Below are 19491 nucleotides of genomic sequence, written 5' to 3' on the forward strand. Positions count from 1 at the left end.
CAATCGCTTGGTCGTGAGGGTGTCACCGCAGTTTGCCACACTGCGCACGCGCAAACACAAATGTCAGCGAAAAAGATGGCGTAGCACGGCAGTGCAGCGTGTGATCTGGACACAAGCGATGGAGGCACAACCTGTAGAACCATCCGAGCCCTTTCAATGTGGCCTCACAAAATTATCACGACCACAACAACCGTGAAAATAGTTGGATCGACACTGCTGCTCAATCACAGAGCTCTGCCTGACCAATGTTTTTCATTAGCAATTTAGCAAAGTTGATGGTGGTGGTGTGTCTGTGTGAGTGAAAGACGGAGAGGGAGAGCGAGCGACAGAATTTCTGTTATAACCTTCATTTTTATGGACGCACAGTGTGAGCACTCAGGTCGCATCAGAGCATCGGGCCGTATAGTGCGAGACCCTGCATCGTGACCTATGAACTTCTAACCCCTGCGAGTTTGAGCAGGAGCTGAATCGCGCGACTGAAAAAATCGCACAGTGTAAGCCCAGCATAATACGGCTGGTAGCCGAAAAATAGCTCTACTTTGTTGTGTGGGTCAACTTTTCTTGCGACAGACAGAGAGAGGCGTTGAAAGGCTGCTCCAACGGAACTTGTTGTTTTCGGAGGAAAACACGAACACAGTGTACAGTCGAGTCTTAATAGCTTACTTACAACTGGGCTCGTCAGGCACTCTTCTTGGCTGCAGTGGTTATTATTATATTTACATGCTTCCAGCTCCCGTTTTTGTTCGATGACTGCTCGTACCTTTCCACTCCCCTTTTTCTCCCTCCTAGCGCTCACAGACACATAACGTGTATGGCAGTCCATTCTCCCAGCAGCACGGACTACACTGAACATGATGCTACATTCTTTAGAGCTATGCTTGTAGCATTCTGCCTGTTAGCTTAGCACAACAACAACAACAACGAAAAGGCGCTCTCTCACCCAGGAAACACACAGTCGCAGAGAGAGAGAGCGTCGCCCTGTAACCATGGCAACCGTAACGCTGCCGCCTGGAACAAAAGAACTTAGCTGTCAAACAAAACCCAAACAGTCCTGACCCGCGACAAAATGAAACAGGAAAGTACCGCAGTGTAATCCATTTATTTCAACAAAGTAACTGTATTCTGAATACCACCTTTTTAAACGGTAACTGTAACGGAATACAGTTACTCATATTTTGTATTCTAAATACGTAACGGCGGTACATGTATTCCGTTACTCCCCAACACTGGAGATAGGTAACCCTTAATTGGGTAAGTGTAAGAAAATGCCTGGAATAATGTTATACAGATATACTGTACACTGTGTTCTCACCAAAGCAGTACTCATGTAGAGGAACATGTCTGTATACTGGCTCCAAAACCACACATGAATCTAAATATACAGTTACAGCTGGTCATATATGTTATGATGTGGTAGATAATGTGCAGGTAAATCAAAAGAAAGACAGAAAAATAAATAGCATAGAGTGCCACACTGTTTCCCTCATATACAACAATATACAGTAATGTCTGTGTAACTACACATAGTCAGTGCAGGCTGCAGAAATTGGGGATTAAACCATGTAACATTATAAGGACCTGGGCTTATTCAAATCCACAGCTTTAAATTTATGTTGTTAACCATGGATGTTTTCAGTGTGTATGAGTGTGTGTGTACATTTGAACAGTGCTATGTGTTATTTTCATAACTTCTTGCCCTAAGCCTGCACAAATTGCAAATTCCCTCCGCTCTTATGAGAAAACAGTTTCACATTGTTCAGATTTTCCATCTTTTTAATATTATTTCTGACTCCTTTTATATACTTTGACCACTGTCACATTTAAGGTGCTTTTAAAATGCCATCGGCCCTTTAACTTAATATCATCATTCATTTACTGGACTGGACTGGACTGGCGAGTTCAAAAGCAACACTTGTTGAGGTGGGTGAGTTTACTCAGCGGAGCTCCCAGTGAATCTGATCAAACTATTTCTGAATCAAAAGCCTAGTTCTCAGTGACATTTATGGAATTTTACATGACTAGTGCAAAGCTTTTGTTTGGTAATTTCTAGTAAGTTCATCTGGTTGAACTAGATGAAGTCCAGACTGACTATGACTTGCCTCTTCAAAGCATTTCAGACATTTTGCCTCCGAGTCTTAAAACACTCAATCTTTAGAACTGAAAATCTGGTAGTGACTGGAATTGTTTGTTCCAAACATGATTCGCTACCCCCAGGTTATTTCAAAGTTGTTTGATAAATGGGAACTGAATGTGTCTGCCATGTTTTGCACGAATCCTCATTGTACATAATTGAGAATCACAATAATGCAACACAAATCTACAAAAATACTGAACTTTAAATTTTTTTCTTTAAACAAATCTTTGTGGCTTAGCAATTTGCTCATCCAATAATGAACTAAACTCTTAAGTATGACTTTGCTGGTACATTTTTATCGTTTTTTTTTTTTTTTTTTTACTGAATGGAACACAAACGTAATACATTAAAGAAAGAACAGAATATCAACCAAGAGTCAAAACACACACAATACTGATTACATGTGTTCAAGTTTTTGTTATTATGGAAAATTTTAGGACAAAATAAGGAACTGAAAACGTGAATATAATTAGCATTTCACATGATAGATTTTTCTTATTCTTTATTACAAATTGTGTCATCTGTAGCTAAATTATGTTTGGGAAATTACTAGCATTTAAGCTCCACAGCTTAAAAGGCATTACATTTTGGAATAAGTATAGTATATCAGATACATTTTGGTCCATTTGTCACATACTGATGCATAATAGGGATCCCACTGAATTACTTAACGAGTATGTTGCGGGTATAACATTTTTCAGCATATCTCACAGAGTGCAGCAGAAACCCCTCTACATCCTAAATCAACACAGTGAGACCTTGGACACATTTCTTCCACTCACGATGCCACTGTTCTAGCACTTTTAAAGTTAAAAAAAAAAACAATGTAGGAGAAGTCTGTTGCATGTGAAAAACGTTTGCCTTCTGACACAGTAAAAGTTCAGAAAGGGTATATTTTAACTCAAAGAATGACCTTTTCCTAAGCCTTTCTCAGTTTTTGTACCTTAACATAACTACAAGAGTAGACTACGAAAAGTAAAATCAAAACAAAACTAGATAATTAAAAACAAAGTTTTAGACACAAGGATGCCTTCTGGGTTTGGATTTTATACCACAAACTCCACTGAGTTCCTCGTTTGGACATTTGTTCATTTTTATACTACTTCTTTTGACAAGATTTTACTGTGCATAATGAGAAATTACACTAACGTGTCCTTAACAAGCAGCATAAGCGATGTGTATGGGCTGAGAGAGTATTGGATTGCAGCTTGCTCTGTCAGCTGCCTGTTACATACAGTGGCTTGCAAAAGTATTTGGCCCCCTTTAACTTTTACACATTTTGTCACATTACAGCCACAAACATGAATCAATTTTATTGGAATTCCACGTGAAAGACCAACACAAAGTGGTGTACACGTGAGAAGTGGAACGTAAATCATACATGATTCCAAACATTTTTTACAAATAAATACCGTATTTTCACGACCATAAGACGCACTGTACTAAAAGGTGCAGTCTCAGTTATGTGTGCCATTACTGTATTTAACACACACATAAGGCGCACTGGATTATAGGGCGCATACAAGTACCGTATGCGTATTTAAAAATAAAGCGGGAGCAAACCTGAGTTCGGTACCTTACTCACATTTTTATTAACAGTAATCGTCATCATCAACAACACACAAGCATACAAGTGTGCGTATTTAAAAATAAAGCAGGAGCAAAACGAAGTTTGGTACTCACATTTTTATCATCAAACCCATGGAAGTCCTCATCCTCTGTGTCTGAATTGAACAGCTGCGCTAAATCTCCATCAAACATGCCAGGTTCACTTTCTTCACTGTCAGAGTCACTTTCCGTGCCGTGCAGCTCCTCGGAAATGATGCCGGCTTTTGCGAAAGCTCGAACAACAGTGCCAGCAGACATGTTAGCCCAAGCATCTACAATCCATTGGCAAATTGTGGCGTAACTCGCCCGGTGCTGCCTTCCACTCTTGGTGAAACTGTGGTCCCCATCGGTCATCCATCGCTCCCAGGCCGCTCGCAGCCTTACTTTGAACGGGCGGTTCACACCGATGTCCAGCGGTTGGAGTTCCTTTGTCAGGCCTCCCGGAATGACAGCAAGCTCACAGTTCATTTGTTTCACTAGTTTTTTCACATCGGCTGTGAGATGGGCACGCATAGAGTCACAGATTAAGAGCGATGGTGATGCGTGGAAAAAAAACCACCTGGTCTCCTTACATACACCTCCCTCAGCCACTCTTTCATCATTTCCTCATCCATCCAGCCCTTTTCATTTGCCTTAATGATGATTCCTGCTGGAAACTTCTCTTTAGGCAAAGTCTGTCGCTTAAAAATCACCATAGGCGGCAGTTTCTGTCCATTAGCATGGCAGCCAAACACAACAGTGAAAGAAGATTTTTCGTGCCCCGTTGTGCGTATCGCTACCGTGCTGGTCCCCTTCTTCTCCACAGTGTGACTCACCGGGATGTCAAAAGTGAGCGGGACCTTGTCCATGTTAGTGATGTGGCTGGGCTGGATGTGTTTGTCGCCGATGTGTTTGCTGCAGTAGGAGCGGAAGATGGCCAGCTTTTCCTTATAATCCGCTGGAAGTTGCTGCGCTACCGTAGTCCTGGTCCAGATGGAAAAATGGCACCGTTTCATAAAAAGTGAAAGTGAAACTGCTTTTAGCCGAATGGTGACCGTCGAAACGCTTCTCCCGCTCGTTCTTTGCTCGATGATCCACCGCTCGAGTCTTTCCTCCAACTCGGGCCACCTCGCCTTATGTCCGCGGAAACTCAGCTGCGTTTTCTTGACCTGCCGGAGCTTGTTTTCTAGCTTCCTCCATTTGCGAACCATCGATTCGTTAATCTTAAATTCTCTCGCCGCTGCTTGATTTCCATGTTCCTCCGCGTAGCTGATGGCCTTCAGTTTAAACTGTGCTTCGTAAGCGTGTCTCTTTGCCATTTTCAGGGTTGCGCCCACACTTCACCCTTTAGCGTTCTCATGGTGTTCTCTACTACGTCCTCCTTACAACACACAGGGCGCACTGCGCTATAGGGCGCGCCGTACTTTTTGAAGAAAATCTAAGACTTTTAAGTGCGCCTTATGGTCGTGAAAATACGGTAACTGCAAAGTGGGGTGTGCGTAATTATTCAGCCCCCTTTGATCTGAGTGCAGTCAGTTGCCTATAGGCATTCCCTGATGAGTGCTAATGACTAAATAGAGTGCACCTGTGTGTAATCTAATGTCAGTACAAATACAGCAGCTCTGTGACGGCCTCAGAGGTTGTCTAAGAGAATATTGGGAGCAACAACACCATGAAGTCCCAGACAGGTCAGGGATAAAGATATTGAGAAATTTAAAGCAGGCTTAGGCTACAAAAAGATTTCCCAAGCCTTGAACATCCCACGGAGCACTGTTCAAGCAATCATCCAGAAATGGAAGGAGTATGGCACAACTGTAAACCTACCAAGACAAGGCCGTCCACCTAAACTCACAGGCCAAACAAGGAGAGTGCTGATCAGAAATGCAGCCAAGAGGCCCATGGTGACTGTGGACGAGCTGCAGAGATCTACAGCTCAGGTGGGGGAATCTGACCATAGGACAACTATTAGTCGTGCACTGCACAAAGTTGGCCTTTATGGAAGAGTGGCAAGAAGAAAGCCATTGTTAACAGAAAACCATAAGAAGTTTGCAGTTTGCCACAAGCCATGTGGGGGACACAGCAAACATGTGGAAGAAGGTGCTCTGGTCAGATGAGACCAGAGCACATAGGAGTTGAGACCAAAATGCAAAACGCTATGTGTGGTGGAAAACTAACACTGCACATCACTCTGAACACACCATCCCCACTGTCAAATATGGTGGTGGCAGCATCATGCTCTGGGGGTGCTTCTCTTCAGCAGGGACAGGGAAGCTGGTCAGAGTTGATGGGAAGATGGAAGGAGCCAAATACAGGGCAGTCTTGGAAGAAAACCTCTTGGAGTCTACAAAAGACTTGAGACTGGGGTGGAGGTTCACCTTCCAGCAGGACAACGACCCTAAACATAAAGCCAGGGCAACAATGGAATGGTTTAAAACAAAACATATCCATGTGTTAGAATGGCCCAGTCAAAGTCCAATCGAGAATCTGTAGCAAGATCTGAAAACTGCTGTTCACAAGCGCTGTCCATCTAATCTGACTGAGCTGGAGCTGTTTTGCAAAGAAGAATGGGCAAGGATTTCAGTCTCTAGATGCGCAAAGCTGGTAGAGACAGACCCTAAAAGACTGGCAGCTGTAATTGCAGCAAAAGGTGGTTCTACAAAGTATTGAATAATTACGCACACCCCACTTTGCAGTTATTTATTTGTAAAAAATGTTTGGAATCATGTATGATTTTCGTTCCACTTCTCACGTGTACACCACTTTGTGTTGGTCTTTCACGTGGAATTCCAATAAAATTGATTCATGTTTGTGGCTGTAATGTGACAAAATGTGTAAAAGTTCAAGGGGGCCGAATACTTTTGCAAGCCACTGTATGCCTGACTATGAGATAATAAGACAGAAGGAAAGGGTCAGTGCTTCCTTTTCTCCTTGAACAACTCCTATGAATCCAAACCACCCATGACTCTCTCTCTCTATATATATATATATACATATATATAGTGGGATGGACTGTAATTTTGTTCTATTTATTATTTTTTTGTCATTCAGTTTAAATGTGTTTAAAATCCTGCAGTTCCAACAGAAGCTCTAAATGTATGTAGTATCAGTGTAAAATAATAAGATGCATGTAATGCAGGGAAAATGATAGAAGATACTCTGATGATTGCAGTTCTGTCTGTAATATTGGAGGATATTTACCTATATATAAGGCATCTTGTAATGACTGTTATTATAAACTGATACTGTTTAAATATAACTGAATTATGTTGATGAAAATGAACTAATTAGGGCTCAAATGGTTGAATCCTGCACTAAAATCATCTTTGTGTGAATAAGAAGTCACACTACTGTTTGTCACATTAACTCACCATATGGTTGTGGGTGTCATCCTGTGTGTGCTCTCCCTCCTCCTCTTCTTCATCTTCCTCCTCCTCTTCAGCTTCGCTGTTCTGTCTCTGCTCATCCTCATCTTCAAGCTCTGAACTTGATTCCTCCCCTCCCTGCCATGCCTCCTCACTCTTGCACTCCTCTGTATTGATCAAATCTGCATGAACGCGAACACACACAAGAAACCCAAACGTGAGATGGACATGTCGCAACTGCGAAAACTGTAGATCAGATTTTACAAATGCTGATGATCCATGTCTTTGAGGAAAGAAAACACGGCCGTCCTCACGGGGTAATCTGATTTGAAAATAGGCCTCATGGGATAATAAAGAAAGAATGGAAATTCAATCCAGAATGAAGGAGTAATTTTTGTTTGCTTTGCTTTTTTGCAGGATAACAGTTCAATGGTCTTAGTCAGGCAAGTGCTATTGTTACTACCCCTCTTGCAGTAAATCAAATCAAGAGACATCTTCATGTAAGTACAGAAAGTGAGTAAGCATCAGTAATCTTGTTAAAAGAAATGGATTATGGTTCCAGCCATCCTTAGCAACTTTCCTCTTGTGCATAGGCCGAATCTATGGAAAAGAGCAAAAGCAGGCTTCAGAATTGTTTGGCAAAGTTTCAAAGGTGGGCTGCCATTCAGAAATCTGGAATCAGGCAACACAGACACTAACATTTTTGTGTTTCTAAAGCTGCATCCCAGACTCCTCGTACGGATACAAGTCAACTGTTTCTGATTTCTTCTCATCTTGGACTTGCTTGCTTGTGCCGTTGCATTTCTTACGTTTTTATTATTATTATTATTATTTTTTTTTTTTATAGTCAGTATTGTAATCACATTTTGGTACAGTTTTTACTGCAGTGATTAGTCCTTTTGACCAATTCGGTCCTTTTAACGATTCTTTGTTCATGTTTTTTTCTCTCTAAATTTTTCCAATATAAAGGCCGATGGTTATTTTATCAACACTTACCATTACTTTGTTTAGTTGAGCGGTGAAGTAGAAAATCGTTTATAAGGCTTTGATTTATACTGTATGCATGGCCTAGTGAGGTTATTTGAAAATAACACATGATGTTGATTCAAAGCATTCAACTTGTGTTTGTTGGCTATCCACTGAAATTCTCAATATGAAGTCCAAGGAGAGGTTGATGCCAGGGAAGGAGCCAATTCTTAGGCTGAAAACACAAAATGGACTATCAGGAAGATAGCAAAAAACTTTACATTTGGCCAGATTAACAATGTGATACATTTTAAAGGAGAAATAATTCACTGGCCAGCTCAGTGAGACCAGAAAGCCTGAAAGACCACAGAAGACAACTGAAGTGGATGATCAAAGAATTTCCTTTCCCTTTCCTCTTTCCTCGGTTAAGAAAAAACCTTCACAACACCTAGTCAAGTCAAAAACAGTCTTGAGGGTGAAGGCATTGTTGTCTCCAATGAGAATTCAGCTTTAAATACAGAGGGTTTACAACAAGCTGCAAACTGCTGGTTATGCAGAAGAAAAAGCCTTCACACCCCAGAGACAAAACCAAACAAAAAAAACATGTTTGGACAGATGAAACCAAGAATCATGGGAAGAAAAAAGTATGGAGAAGGGAAAAAAACATCTCATGATCATAAGCATGGAGGATACAGTTTTCTGGAAGTGAATCACTAGATTTTATGATTGGAGTAACAGGATGAATTCTGAAGTGTACAAGGCTATACGCTCAACTCAAATCCAGCCAAACGCTGGAAAACTGAAATGGACAGCACTTCACAATACAAACGAAAAATGACCAAACGCAGAAAAACGAGAAGGTGGAAAGAGGTGAGTGAGGAAAACAAACACAAACAAACTGGGGCCATGCGTTGTGTGGAGCTCCCTGTAATCTAGGCCTATTTAAGCTTAACTAAGCGAGGGTTAGTTAGAGGGATCCAGTCCTAACCATAAGCTTTATGCAAAAGAGGAACGATTCAAATGCTGTGATTACTCTGGAAGTAGAAAAAGTCCCATTACATCTGACTTCCACCATTGCTCCCTTTACAAACTGTGGCTGCCAGGAAAATATTTTTATTTGTTTTACTAATTCTGATTCCTGAAGAGGACAGACTCCAAGGTTGGTTGGAAACACCAAAAAGCAAACAAACAAACAAACTGTGCTCTAACCTTGATACTGGTGATCTTGAGCAGCTTTCTCAGTAAGCACACAAATATTACTAAATTTAATGGCCCCTCATATAATATGTGTATGGAAATGTTCTTATGATGTGGAAAAAAAAAAGAGTCTGCATGCAAAATTGCTCAGTTTTATGACACGTGCACACCGGCCAATTTTTGTCTTACCGCCATGTGTATGTTAGTAAATAAGACTCATTTTAAATCAGAAGGCTCATGCTCGCTGTCTCCAGTCTGCATACTATTTGTTTACCAGCTAGACCCCCTTTGCTCTATACAAGAAACAAGTTTGCTTGGAGGTGAAGTGGAAACAATGTTGATATAAGAGAAAAGGCTGCACTAAGACACAAAAGAAAGAAGAAAAATAACAGATACAAATAATGGTTTCCAAGGTTCAAGGAAGACCTATACAGTTCAATGACTGATTTTACTCAGCTAGTGCAAAATCGCAGGGACAAAGTCAAGGCCCCTTGAAAATGAGGTAATTGTTTGCATTTGTTTAGTTGACCATTACTATTTTACTACTGTTTAACTCTGATTAGCATAATCAGAGTGTGCACTGGTTTTGTAGAGTTCCAATTCCTTGAATGATTTCATTTATAATGTAAGGTATGTATGTGTGTGGGGTGGGGGTGTCACCTGTGGCAGCTATGTGTGGGTCTTCTGTGATCTGCTCCAGTCTGCCCAGCAAAGCCTCGATGTTGGCTTTAATCTGAGTCAACTCTGACTTTATCGCCTGAAGCTCTGTGCCTTTCACTGCTGATAGAGAGACACAGACAAACATAGACAGAGGGGAGGGAGGTGAGAGGGGATGTAAGTGTCCATGTCCTGATTGATAAGCCTGCAAAGAAAGCAGTGGATCCACACACTTTTAAACATTCTCTATTGTTTAAATTATCTTTTTTCCTTTTATGACAGTAACATGTCTTTCATTTTTGATCCTATTTTGAAGCTTCATTTGCGCCTTTTTTCCTTTAAAAAAGTGCCCCCCCCCCCTAAACATTTAGATTCTCTTTGATTTGATCTCATATCTCATATTTCTAAGCAGGCAATACAAAACTTTTGCTAAGCTCCTTTAATGAAAGCTGGACGTCTGCACTTTAATCACATCCTGATCGTTTGATTTAAAATCCATGGCGGTGATGTACAACGACAAAACTGTACAAGAAATGTGTCACTGTCTCCAAAGTTATGGCCCTGGCTACATCAGGTCCCTCTTCTGATCGCTTTGATGGAAATCCGTAAATATATTTTGATCTTCATCATGTGCTAGTCAAAAACTTGATGTGTTAGCAGCACCGGAGATAAAGTCAGGGGATCACCAAGAACATCTGGAGTCGTGTGTTGGGATTCATGAGCATCTGTGCCAGATTTTATGACATTACAGACAAATATCCTGCTGTGGATCAAAGTGATGAATTACAGTCTTATTCAGTAAATGTTAAACTTTTTCATCTTTTTCTTTAATCAAAGTATTCTGATGTATTTCTCTGAAACGTAATAGATTTTTCTGATCAAATGGATGAAAGCTTGTCTGTGTTTTGAAGATAGAAATGTGAGGAAATCTACTCAAGTTTTATACTATTTCTATTTAGCCTTCCATTTTCCCCCTTTAACTCTACCAGCGTACCTCTTGTGTCCTCACTTCTGCCCCCGTCCTTCTTTTCTGGTCTTTTACTCCGTTGTCCAAATTTTCTTTTAGTTTTACATTGTATTTGTATTTGTATTACATTGTATTAAAATTCTAGTTTTGTGTGCCTCTTTTTTAAAGCACTTTGTGACTCTTGTTTGTGAAAAATACTGTATAAATAGATCATTTTTTCTTTCCTTGCTTGCATTACCTTGCTGAGCCATGCCTCCCTGAATAAGGTTAAATGCAGACAATTTGGTTCTCTCAGCCAAAGTTTATTGTTATTGTAATGTAGTAGTGACAACCTCACCCTCTTTGTTTAATCCTATTAAACCTATGGGGCAATTAAATTTTTGTTTTCAACTTTGAATTTCGACAGACTCTTTGTCTGGAAAAATGCTCCCTTTATTATTCCTACAATAAAGATATCAAAGGCAATGGAACAGATCCAAAAATCCAAAAGATGCATCTCTGTTTGACATAAAAATAAGACAGCTGAACCCTTTGATGACCTTTCAGTGATCTTACACACACACACACAGCCTCACACACAAAGACAAACCTTGAGATAAGAGGTCTGCCAGAAGCTAGTAATAAATCGACACATCGCTGCAGTGACTTGGCATTAGTTTCTCTTTACCACTTATCACGACCTCTAGGGAAGATCTGTTTTTTACAGCATACAGAATCACCAAGATAAAAGTTTTCAGATCTAATGGGTGTTTTGCCTTTGATGGCTGTTAAGATTGTAAAGATTTCACCAGAAGCAACTGGACGCAAGCTGCACTCAAGCTGTGTATGTTGCTGTAAGGACTGGGGAAAAAGACACTTTTTCTTTTAAGTAGACAAGATGGCTTGTCGTGCAGAAATCGATGATTGGATTAATGAAATTAAATTGTTACCAGGACTTCATGTCTTCACTCTTTCCACCCTTCTCCCTCGCACACAAACCCAAGAATCCCCCCCGCCTTTTACGGCTTGTCTGTTCATTACAAGTTATACATGCAGGCACAACCCGAAGCCTTATCACACAGGCTCTTTTAGAAGGTTGCTCTGACTCTAGACCCCAGGCGATAAAAGACCTGGCAGTCTTCCGTTGCCTGCTTGTGCTGCCATGGCTTTTTGCCTTATTCCATCTCTGGTATTAGACACTGGTGTCTGACGCTTTTATTTTGGTCTTACATTTATTCTACTGAAGACTTTATGAACAATCACTAAAACTCTGACTTTTTCTCTCTGACTAACTTATGTATACCTTTTTGATCTTTAAGCTCGAATAAGCACAAGCTCAATTCAATACAAAGAATCGACCCGAGCAACGCAGTTTCTGCTACATTATTGCTGCCCTATCTGGAGAATTGTTATTTTGTTGTCCAGCACATGAGATTCCTTTCACACTTAAAGAGTCTAATTTTGATTAATGAATTTATTAGAGTTATTTGACTTCAAACAAAAGGGACCCAGAATCTGCCTTTAATATCTCCCAGCCCACACACTGTGACGTCAGCTCAAGCCAACATTCAGCTAATCCGCATTGTTCAACCCACGCCTGGCGCCTGCTGAATTCTGGAGAGTGTCACCTCTTTGGACAGCTGTGTGAGAAGAACCAGAACCAAAAAAACAACTCTGGATCCAATTCATGACTGTACCACGAAGGTAATGATGTACCATTCCTTTCTATGACAAAGACCCGCTGAAATTTGAATTTGATTTAATTAGTTTCCTGTAGCATTTTGCTCATATAAACCCGCTAACCCTTAAGGCTGCACGAGAATTGGGTATTCTAACATGGTACTGTAACATGGCGGAACTGAAAATAAAACATTATGTGTTATTATCCTCACAAAACATTATGTTAATAAAAGAAGAACTGTTTTTTTATAGTTACAGTGATAACTTAATAATATGAGTGTATTATTATTTATTTAAGTATTCTCTTAAAGCCGCAGGAAACAGAAATAAACTGAATACTATAAAAGAAAAAAGAAAAAGGCCACATGTAGCTGTATGTAACAGCATTTTTTTATTTATTTCATAGAACAAAATAATTTTTGTATGAAGCTACATGACTATATATATTTTAAATGTGATACTGGCATCTATTGTATTTGATGCAATAAACTAATTTTGACTATTCTTTTGAATTTAAATGCACAGACAATATTCTTGAAGGGGGTCAACAGCGAGCAGGAAAACAAAAGATACTACCATTTAAAACCGATGAGAACTTCTTTATTTAAAAAAATGGGGGGGGGGGGGGGGGGGGGGTTAGTAAAGTTCTTTGGACACAGAAGTCGCTGAAGTTCATATCACTTCTATCTACAACTAAGTTCCTAACTTAATCCAAGGTTTGTTAAAATGTCATCTGTTTCCCATTTCCATGCTGGAGGGAAGTATCTTCAAGGCAGCGCTGTGATGGATGTGACCATGCTTATGCTTTGTCTATGATAGTTTTAATATTAAAAAAAAACAAAAAAAACCCTTTCCATGTATTAGTTTTTGGAAATGATTGATAGAGCTTAAATTATTATTTTGGTCTTATTCGGCGTATACATAGATGCCTCTTCACAAAAGCTTATCGCAGCTTGAAAGGTAAAATCTTCAATTCTTCAAAAAAATCTTTAAAGATTACATGAAATGTGCTAAATTGTTATGGAAGTGAGTAATAATGGTTAAAGTATTCACTAAAACAACTAAAACTCATCTTTTTGGAGTTTGATTAACATTAACTGCTTTACTGCTCTGGTATCTTTTTTGTCGTGAAGCACTTCATGATCTCTGTCTTGAAAACTGCTATATAAATAAAAATTTACTTACTTAATGCATAGAATGCAAAACAGGATACACAAATCTAAAGTAAAAAAGCAAGAAAACCAAGATTTATTGTTTTAAAGAAAAGAATACACATCATGTAAATACAAATCTAAAAGCTGGGCCGTTACTAGATAATTATTTAATTATCCTTTATTAACAATTTTAAAAAAGAAATATTCAAAAGTAAAAAAAGTAAAAAAAAAAGTTTTATTAAGGCAATTTTATTTATATAGTGTATTTCATTACACTCAATATGCTTATGTCCTCATGTGGGTTGTGTTAAAGCTGAGGTCCCTTGACGGTGAAGCAGGATCATCTTTAGATTTAAGTCTTGATTTGGAACAGACAGAAGAGCCCCCAGCTCAAGCTCTAAGGCTGCAAACATTTCTCCTATGTAGCTCGGGGCCAGACCCAGATAAGTTACGAAAGTCATCAGCAAAATAAAACAAAAATAAATCCCAAAATATACAGTACATAGGAACACTGTAGAGAAGCCAGGACTGGTTATTCTACTCATTCTAACTTCATTCTGAATTGGAGGCAAGAAAGATAATTTTTTCATATTTAGCCCAGAAAAGAGGTAGTAGATGTAGTCTCCAAAGCAAATAAAAGCATGAATGGCTTTTTCTATATGGGAGTATGAAAACGAGCGGTAATAGCGGTAGTAAATATTAATAGTCAAATTAAAATCATGTGAAATATAAAAATGTCATACCGTTGACCATAGGTCCAGTTGTTTAAGGATGTCCTGTGTAACTGCAAGCAAAACTTAGTTCATATCAGCGAGCATTAGGCCAAAAAAACCTGTTCTGATATCCCCAAAAAATCTGCAGTTAAAAAAGGCTTTTGTTTATTCTCTTTAAAACAATTTGCAATGTAAGTTTAATGAATACACAGAAAGACACTTAAATCTGTGACATGTAAATTGCTTTGTGAGCTCTACGTAGACTGAAAAATTCAGGGAGCTGACAGGGCCTTTGCATAATTTGTTTAGAATCTGAATATGCTTTCAATTCATGTGATGGGCAACTGGTAAAAAAAAAGGAAAGAAAAAAAACAAGAGAAAAAACAAGAGAGAGACAAGGATTAACCTGATGTTTTGGCCTTCCAATGTCATGTAAAAGCAGGGCTTGAAAGATAGATGAAGAGGAGGTTTGAGACAGGGTGGAGCTGGTTAGAAATTTAACCAGAAGAGATAATGAATAAGAGAAAAGCAAGAAATATATGTAGTCAGAAGGAAAATGTTTGGTGACAGAGCTGTGTGTTTTTCCTAAAATCAATATCACTGACAATTTGAGAATTTAACAAGTTATATGTACAGAATTGTATATCAATATATGTACGTGCATATTTACTTTCTTAAAATGTTGATATTTATTTTTACTTCTACTTGGAAAAGTAAACAGTGACAAACTAAAGTCAACACATCAGACTTTAATGGTGGATTAATGTGGTGTAGGTACTGCAATGCTTTACAACAGCTTCTTGTAAAGCAAAACTGGCTGATGGTTCATTTGTACACGTTGAAACTCACATCTTTGTTTGTTGCCATTGCTGGTTGGGAGGATGGAGGCGTTACACGCCAGCAGTTTGACAGGCAGAGACTTGACCCGTCGTACGAGGGGTACAGCCACTCTCGGGCGTTTGACTGGCACCACACGTGGAACAGGAGACACTCTGCCACGGTACTCAAACAACCTGCGAAGAGGAAGGTGAGGGGAGACAGAAAGAATGAGAAGGAAGCAGGGGCATCAAAGTAAAGAAAGATAGAAAGGAGGGTTGAAAAGGAGGGAAACAAGAGGAAATGTTGAGATAGGAGAATAGAGGTCAAATAAGGAGGCAATGTTTTGAAAATGACGTTGTGCTAAAAAAAAAACTACATTTATCTTTAGCTGAATCTATGAAAAATGCCAAAGATGAAACAGTTTGACAGCATAAAATAGTATTTTGCATAAAACCTGGGATACCTCGCTACTGTGTGTTGAGTGTCACGGAAAAATTTGAGAAAACTGGACGTGGAAGATAAAAAAAGAAGATGGAAGCTTTAGATGTTGTATTATCGCTTATATTCTTTTGATTTTTTTTTTTAGATATTTATTGGTGTATGTGTGTGTGTGTTGTATCTTGTATCCTTTATTTCATGTGCTGAACTTTGGTCAAATTTATTGTTTTAAATGTGCTTTATGAATAAAAATTTGCCTTAGAATGTACTGGGAGCCTAAAATAAACTATCTGACAGATAGCTATCTGTACAATGCAGTGGAGGCTCTATCATGGTTTATGGCTTCATTTCACCTAGTGGTGTGGGGAAGCTTGTCAAAATTGATGGAATTACAAATTCAGAAAAGTATGATCATATTTGTATCCACCATCTGGGAAACATTAGATTGACAACAGCTTCAATTTTTAATATGACAATGATCCCAAATACGCTGCAGTACAGTACAAGTATACCTGGATAGAAAAATACACAACATCTGTCATGGACTGGCCTCCCCAGAGCCTTGACCTCGACAGCCTTACTGAAGCAGTGTGAGATTGGATATATGGATGTGTCTGGAAACTTGCTTAAAAAAAGCGGGAAAAAAAGTACATTCAAGTAAATAATTTATGCAAAAAAAAAAACAAAAACTGACAGTAAAGCTGAGAATGTCTGGCTTTGTGACTGTGCTGCTCACAGCTATACGTAAAAATCACCCAAACAATACCAAGATTTAATGGCCACATTTATTAGGTTCCTGGCTTTTTTAGTACTTCCATTGGCAACTGCTCAGCAAAGAATCAACAACAACTATTAAGGTATTCTATTAGCCTTGTAACTTCTCAGCAGAGCTTTTGGGAAAAACATCTGTTGCAAATGGTTTACTTGGATTTTATGAGGATAAACACTTTGAAAAAAGACTTTATTACTATTGTGGAAAAACAATATTTTTGATCTTTCTTTGTGGAACTTCTGGTAGTTTGTTACCCCTGTGGCTTTAACACAGTGATTTAGTAATGTTTTGAGCCTTTAGTAATTTCAAAGCTTGGCATTTGTGTTTTATTGAGCATGACATCTAAATAAAAGTGGTTTAGAAATTCCAAGGCAAAATAATTTACGCAGGCATCATTTTATCATTTTATGAAAGAGTCCACAGAAAGAGCCAGAGGAAAAATGTCTTTTTTGAAATCCAACATATGAGCCTCATTTTCTTGTGGTACACCCTGATGACAGTCTGCTGATGGCTTAAATAAATTTATGAACTTCATGTTTCACAAGTTTAAAAAATATATGCAAAGTTATGTTGCCAAAGTAATACAATTGGGTTACATTACAGTTCAGCCAAACATAAATCTGTAATAAATTAAACCTTTTGAAACATTTTCAATTTTAAATCTCAGTTGTGTTTGAACATGTTGCTGCAAATAAAAGAAACATGAGCTCATGCTGTGAAACTGCTGAGGCAATTCAATAAACATCAAATGTCTTTAAACAAATTGGAATAAGCAGAATAAGCTGAGGAGCAGAAATGAATTACGACGGCCCAAACAAGTTGATTCTTAATTATGAATTGTAAAATAGTTTTGAAATAACTTCATTTAGCAATATCTGCCACTGGTTATTTATTTGGCAAAGATTAGCAACAACCAGGCTAATGTAGGGACAGAATGTCAGTTAAATGGACGATGGTGGCTCAAGAGTTGGGAGTTCGCCTTGTAATCGGAAGGTTGCCGGTTTGAGCTCCGGCTTGGACAGTCTCGGTCGTTGTGTCCTTGGGCAAGACACTTCACCCGTTGCCTACTGGTGGTGGTCAGAGGGCCCGGTGGCGTCAGTGTCCGGCAGCCTCGCTTCTGTCAGTGCGCCCCAGCGTGGCTGTGGCTACAATGTAGCTTGCCGTCATTCAGTGTGTGAATGGGTGGATGACTGAATGTGTAAAGCGCTTTGGGGTCCTTAGGGACTCGTAAAGCGCTATACAAATACAGGCTATTTAAAGCCAGTGAGTCTTTTATCGCATAAAAAGGTAAACATTTACATATTTTCTATATCTGCTTGAGAGCCATCATCTCTTACTGAGGTTTTAAATTTTGTTGCGCTAGCTAATGGTAAGAAACCCTGGCCATGTTGAACTCGTTTTGTGGGTTCAGGTGTAGTCCACAACCTTAGGCAGCTTTACAAATTATAATGAGGAAAAGGCCAGCCCTTATTAAGTGCATTGATTAGGAGAAACAGATAAATAATCTATTACATACATTTATTTTACTGTTTTTAAATATATTTGTATTTATTTTACTCCCATCCCAAAGAACCCGAGATTAAAAGCAAAAGATGTGACTGCCAGCTCTAATGATCTCTGTAGCTGAATAAAAAGCAGGAACTCAACAGTTGCTTGTTTAATGTATTAAACGCTGAGAAGAATGAATAATTTAAAGAGTAATAAATTTATAAAACTATGCAGATTTCTATAATGCAATCTCAACAACATAATCCCATTCTGCGTAACACACTGATTTACTTTAAATGGTAAGAATGTGGCCATTTCTTCTGTTTGTGGGAGAGCAATGAACTACTACAATTTAACGTCCCAAGTCTGAAAAAGGGTTCCAGGAACCTCACAGTTAAAAAGTTAACTGCTTAAATCAAAATCTTTATTTACACCCAGGAGAAAACATGTCATGTGTTGGTTATTCAATTCGGGTCATGAAAAATAATGACATTTTTTAGAAACCTTCTGGATTATGGTGATTTAATTCAACCACTCTGGGAACAATGAACTCCATTTGGTTTTACTACATTATGTGCTATCCTGCACAGGATGTCCTGCTAAGCCTGCAGTTTGAAACTTTTTGGACAAGCAACATCATTTTTTGGTCTGTTTTCAGTAATACGCCCAAACAAAGTCCATAACTTCTAGATTTACACACTCCTGGAAGTTGTTCAGATATTAGATAAACTGAGATTTTTGCAGATAGCAATAAAACTGTAAAGTCAAAGAGCTGATAGTCATCGCACATAATTTGTCCAGATGGCATGGCGATTTCCTCCACTAACTTAATAAAAACCATGAAATGGTAAATCATATTGTGTAATATGAAAACATAATACCACCATTAAACAAAGCTATTCTGCTGGGCCACGCAAACCCCAGCAGAAAAAGTCCCTGATCCCCTGATTTACTGTAAAGATCATACTTTAGGAGGTGGATAAACTTTGATCCCAGCTCAGGTGATGTAGGGTCATGAGTTTCAAAATAAATAAGATACAGTAAAAAGAATGGGGGAAAAAGACAACAGCAGAAGCATTCTCTCTCATAGAGTCCATTTTTGATATAGAAGTAGATCCACTTAACTCAGATTTTTCAATTTTAGGGTCATCGTATTTTATTTCACATGTGCACAGCCTCAGCCTGAACACTCTTAAGCTATAAAAATACTTATAGCCTGGACTATTTGTAATATTTTTACATTTAAAAATGTGAGTGAAAAAGTGAGATTGACACATGGGATGGGTGTAAATCAGTGCTGAGGTCTGTGGCCCAGCTGGTCAGCATGTTTCACCAACTGTTAACAAAATGTGTCTGCCCACTTGAGCTCAGAAAAAAATCTACAACTATGGTTTTGAAGCTGGAGGGACCGAAATGGGTTTGAGAACCCAAATTGTGGACAAAAGGTGAGTGGGTGCAAGCTATTGATTTGTTTTCTTCGCAGGGTGGTTGAACACTGGGAATACGACTGTAAACATCTGGAAGGAATTCTGCGTAGCAGTGCTGTTCTTTGGAAAGCTTTGGAAATAAGCCAGTTAA

The 19491-nt window shown here is 38.9% G+C and overlaps 1 protein-coding gene across 1 annotated transcript in view; it reads right to left on the reverse strand.

Moving 5' to 3' along the window:
• Positions 1 to 19491, reverse strand: part of raly (RALY heterogeneous nuclear ribonucleoprotein) — a 126408-nt gene that overhangs the window by 13461 nt on the left and 93456 nt on the right. The window contains exons 5-7 of the mRNA XM_026167344.2: positions 15246 to 15409; positions 9907 to 10026; positions 7090 to 7265 (exon numbers count right to left, since the gene is read on the reverse strand). Of these exons, the coding sequence (XP_026023129.1) occupies positions 7090 to 7265; positions 9907 to 10026; positions 15246 to 15409 (460 nt within the window). The remainder of the gene's footprint in view (positions 1 to 7089; positions 7266 to 9906; positions 10027 to 15245; positions 15410 to 19491) is intronic.

Source organism: Astatotilapia calliptera, chromosome 5 (genome assembly GCF_964374335.1).
Source record: "Astatotilapia calliptera chromosome 5, fAstCal68.1, whole genome shotgun sequence".
Lineage (NCBI taxonomy): Eukaryota > Metazoa > Chordata > Actinopteri > Cichliformes > Cichlidae > Astatotilapia > Astatotilapia calliptera.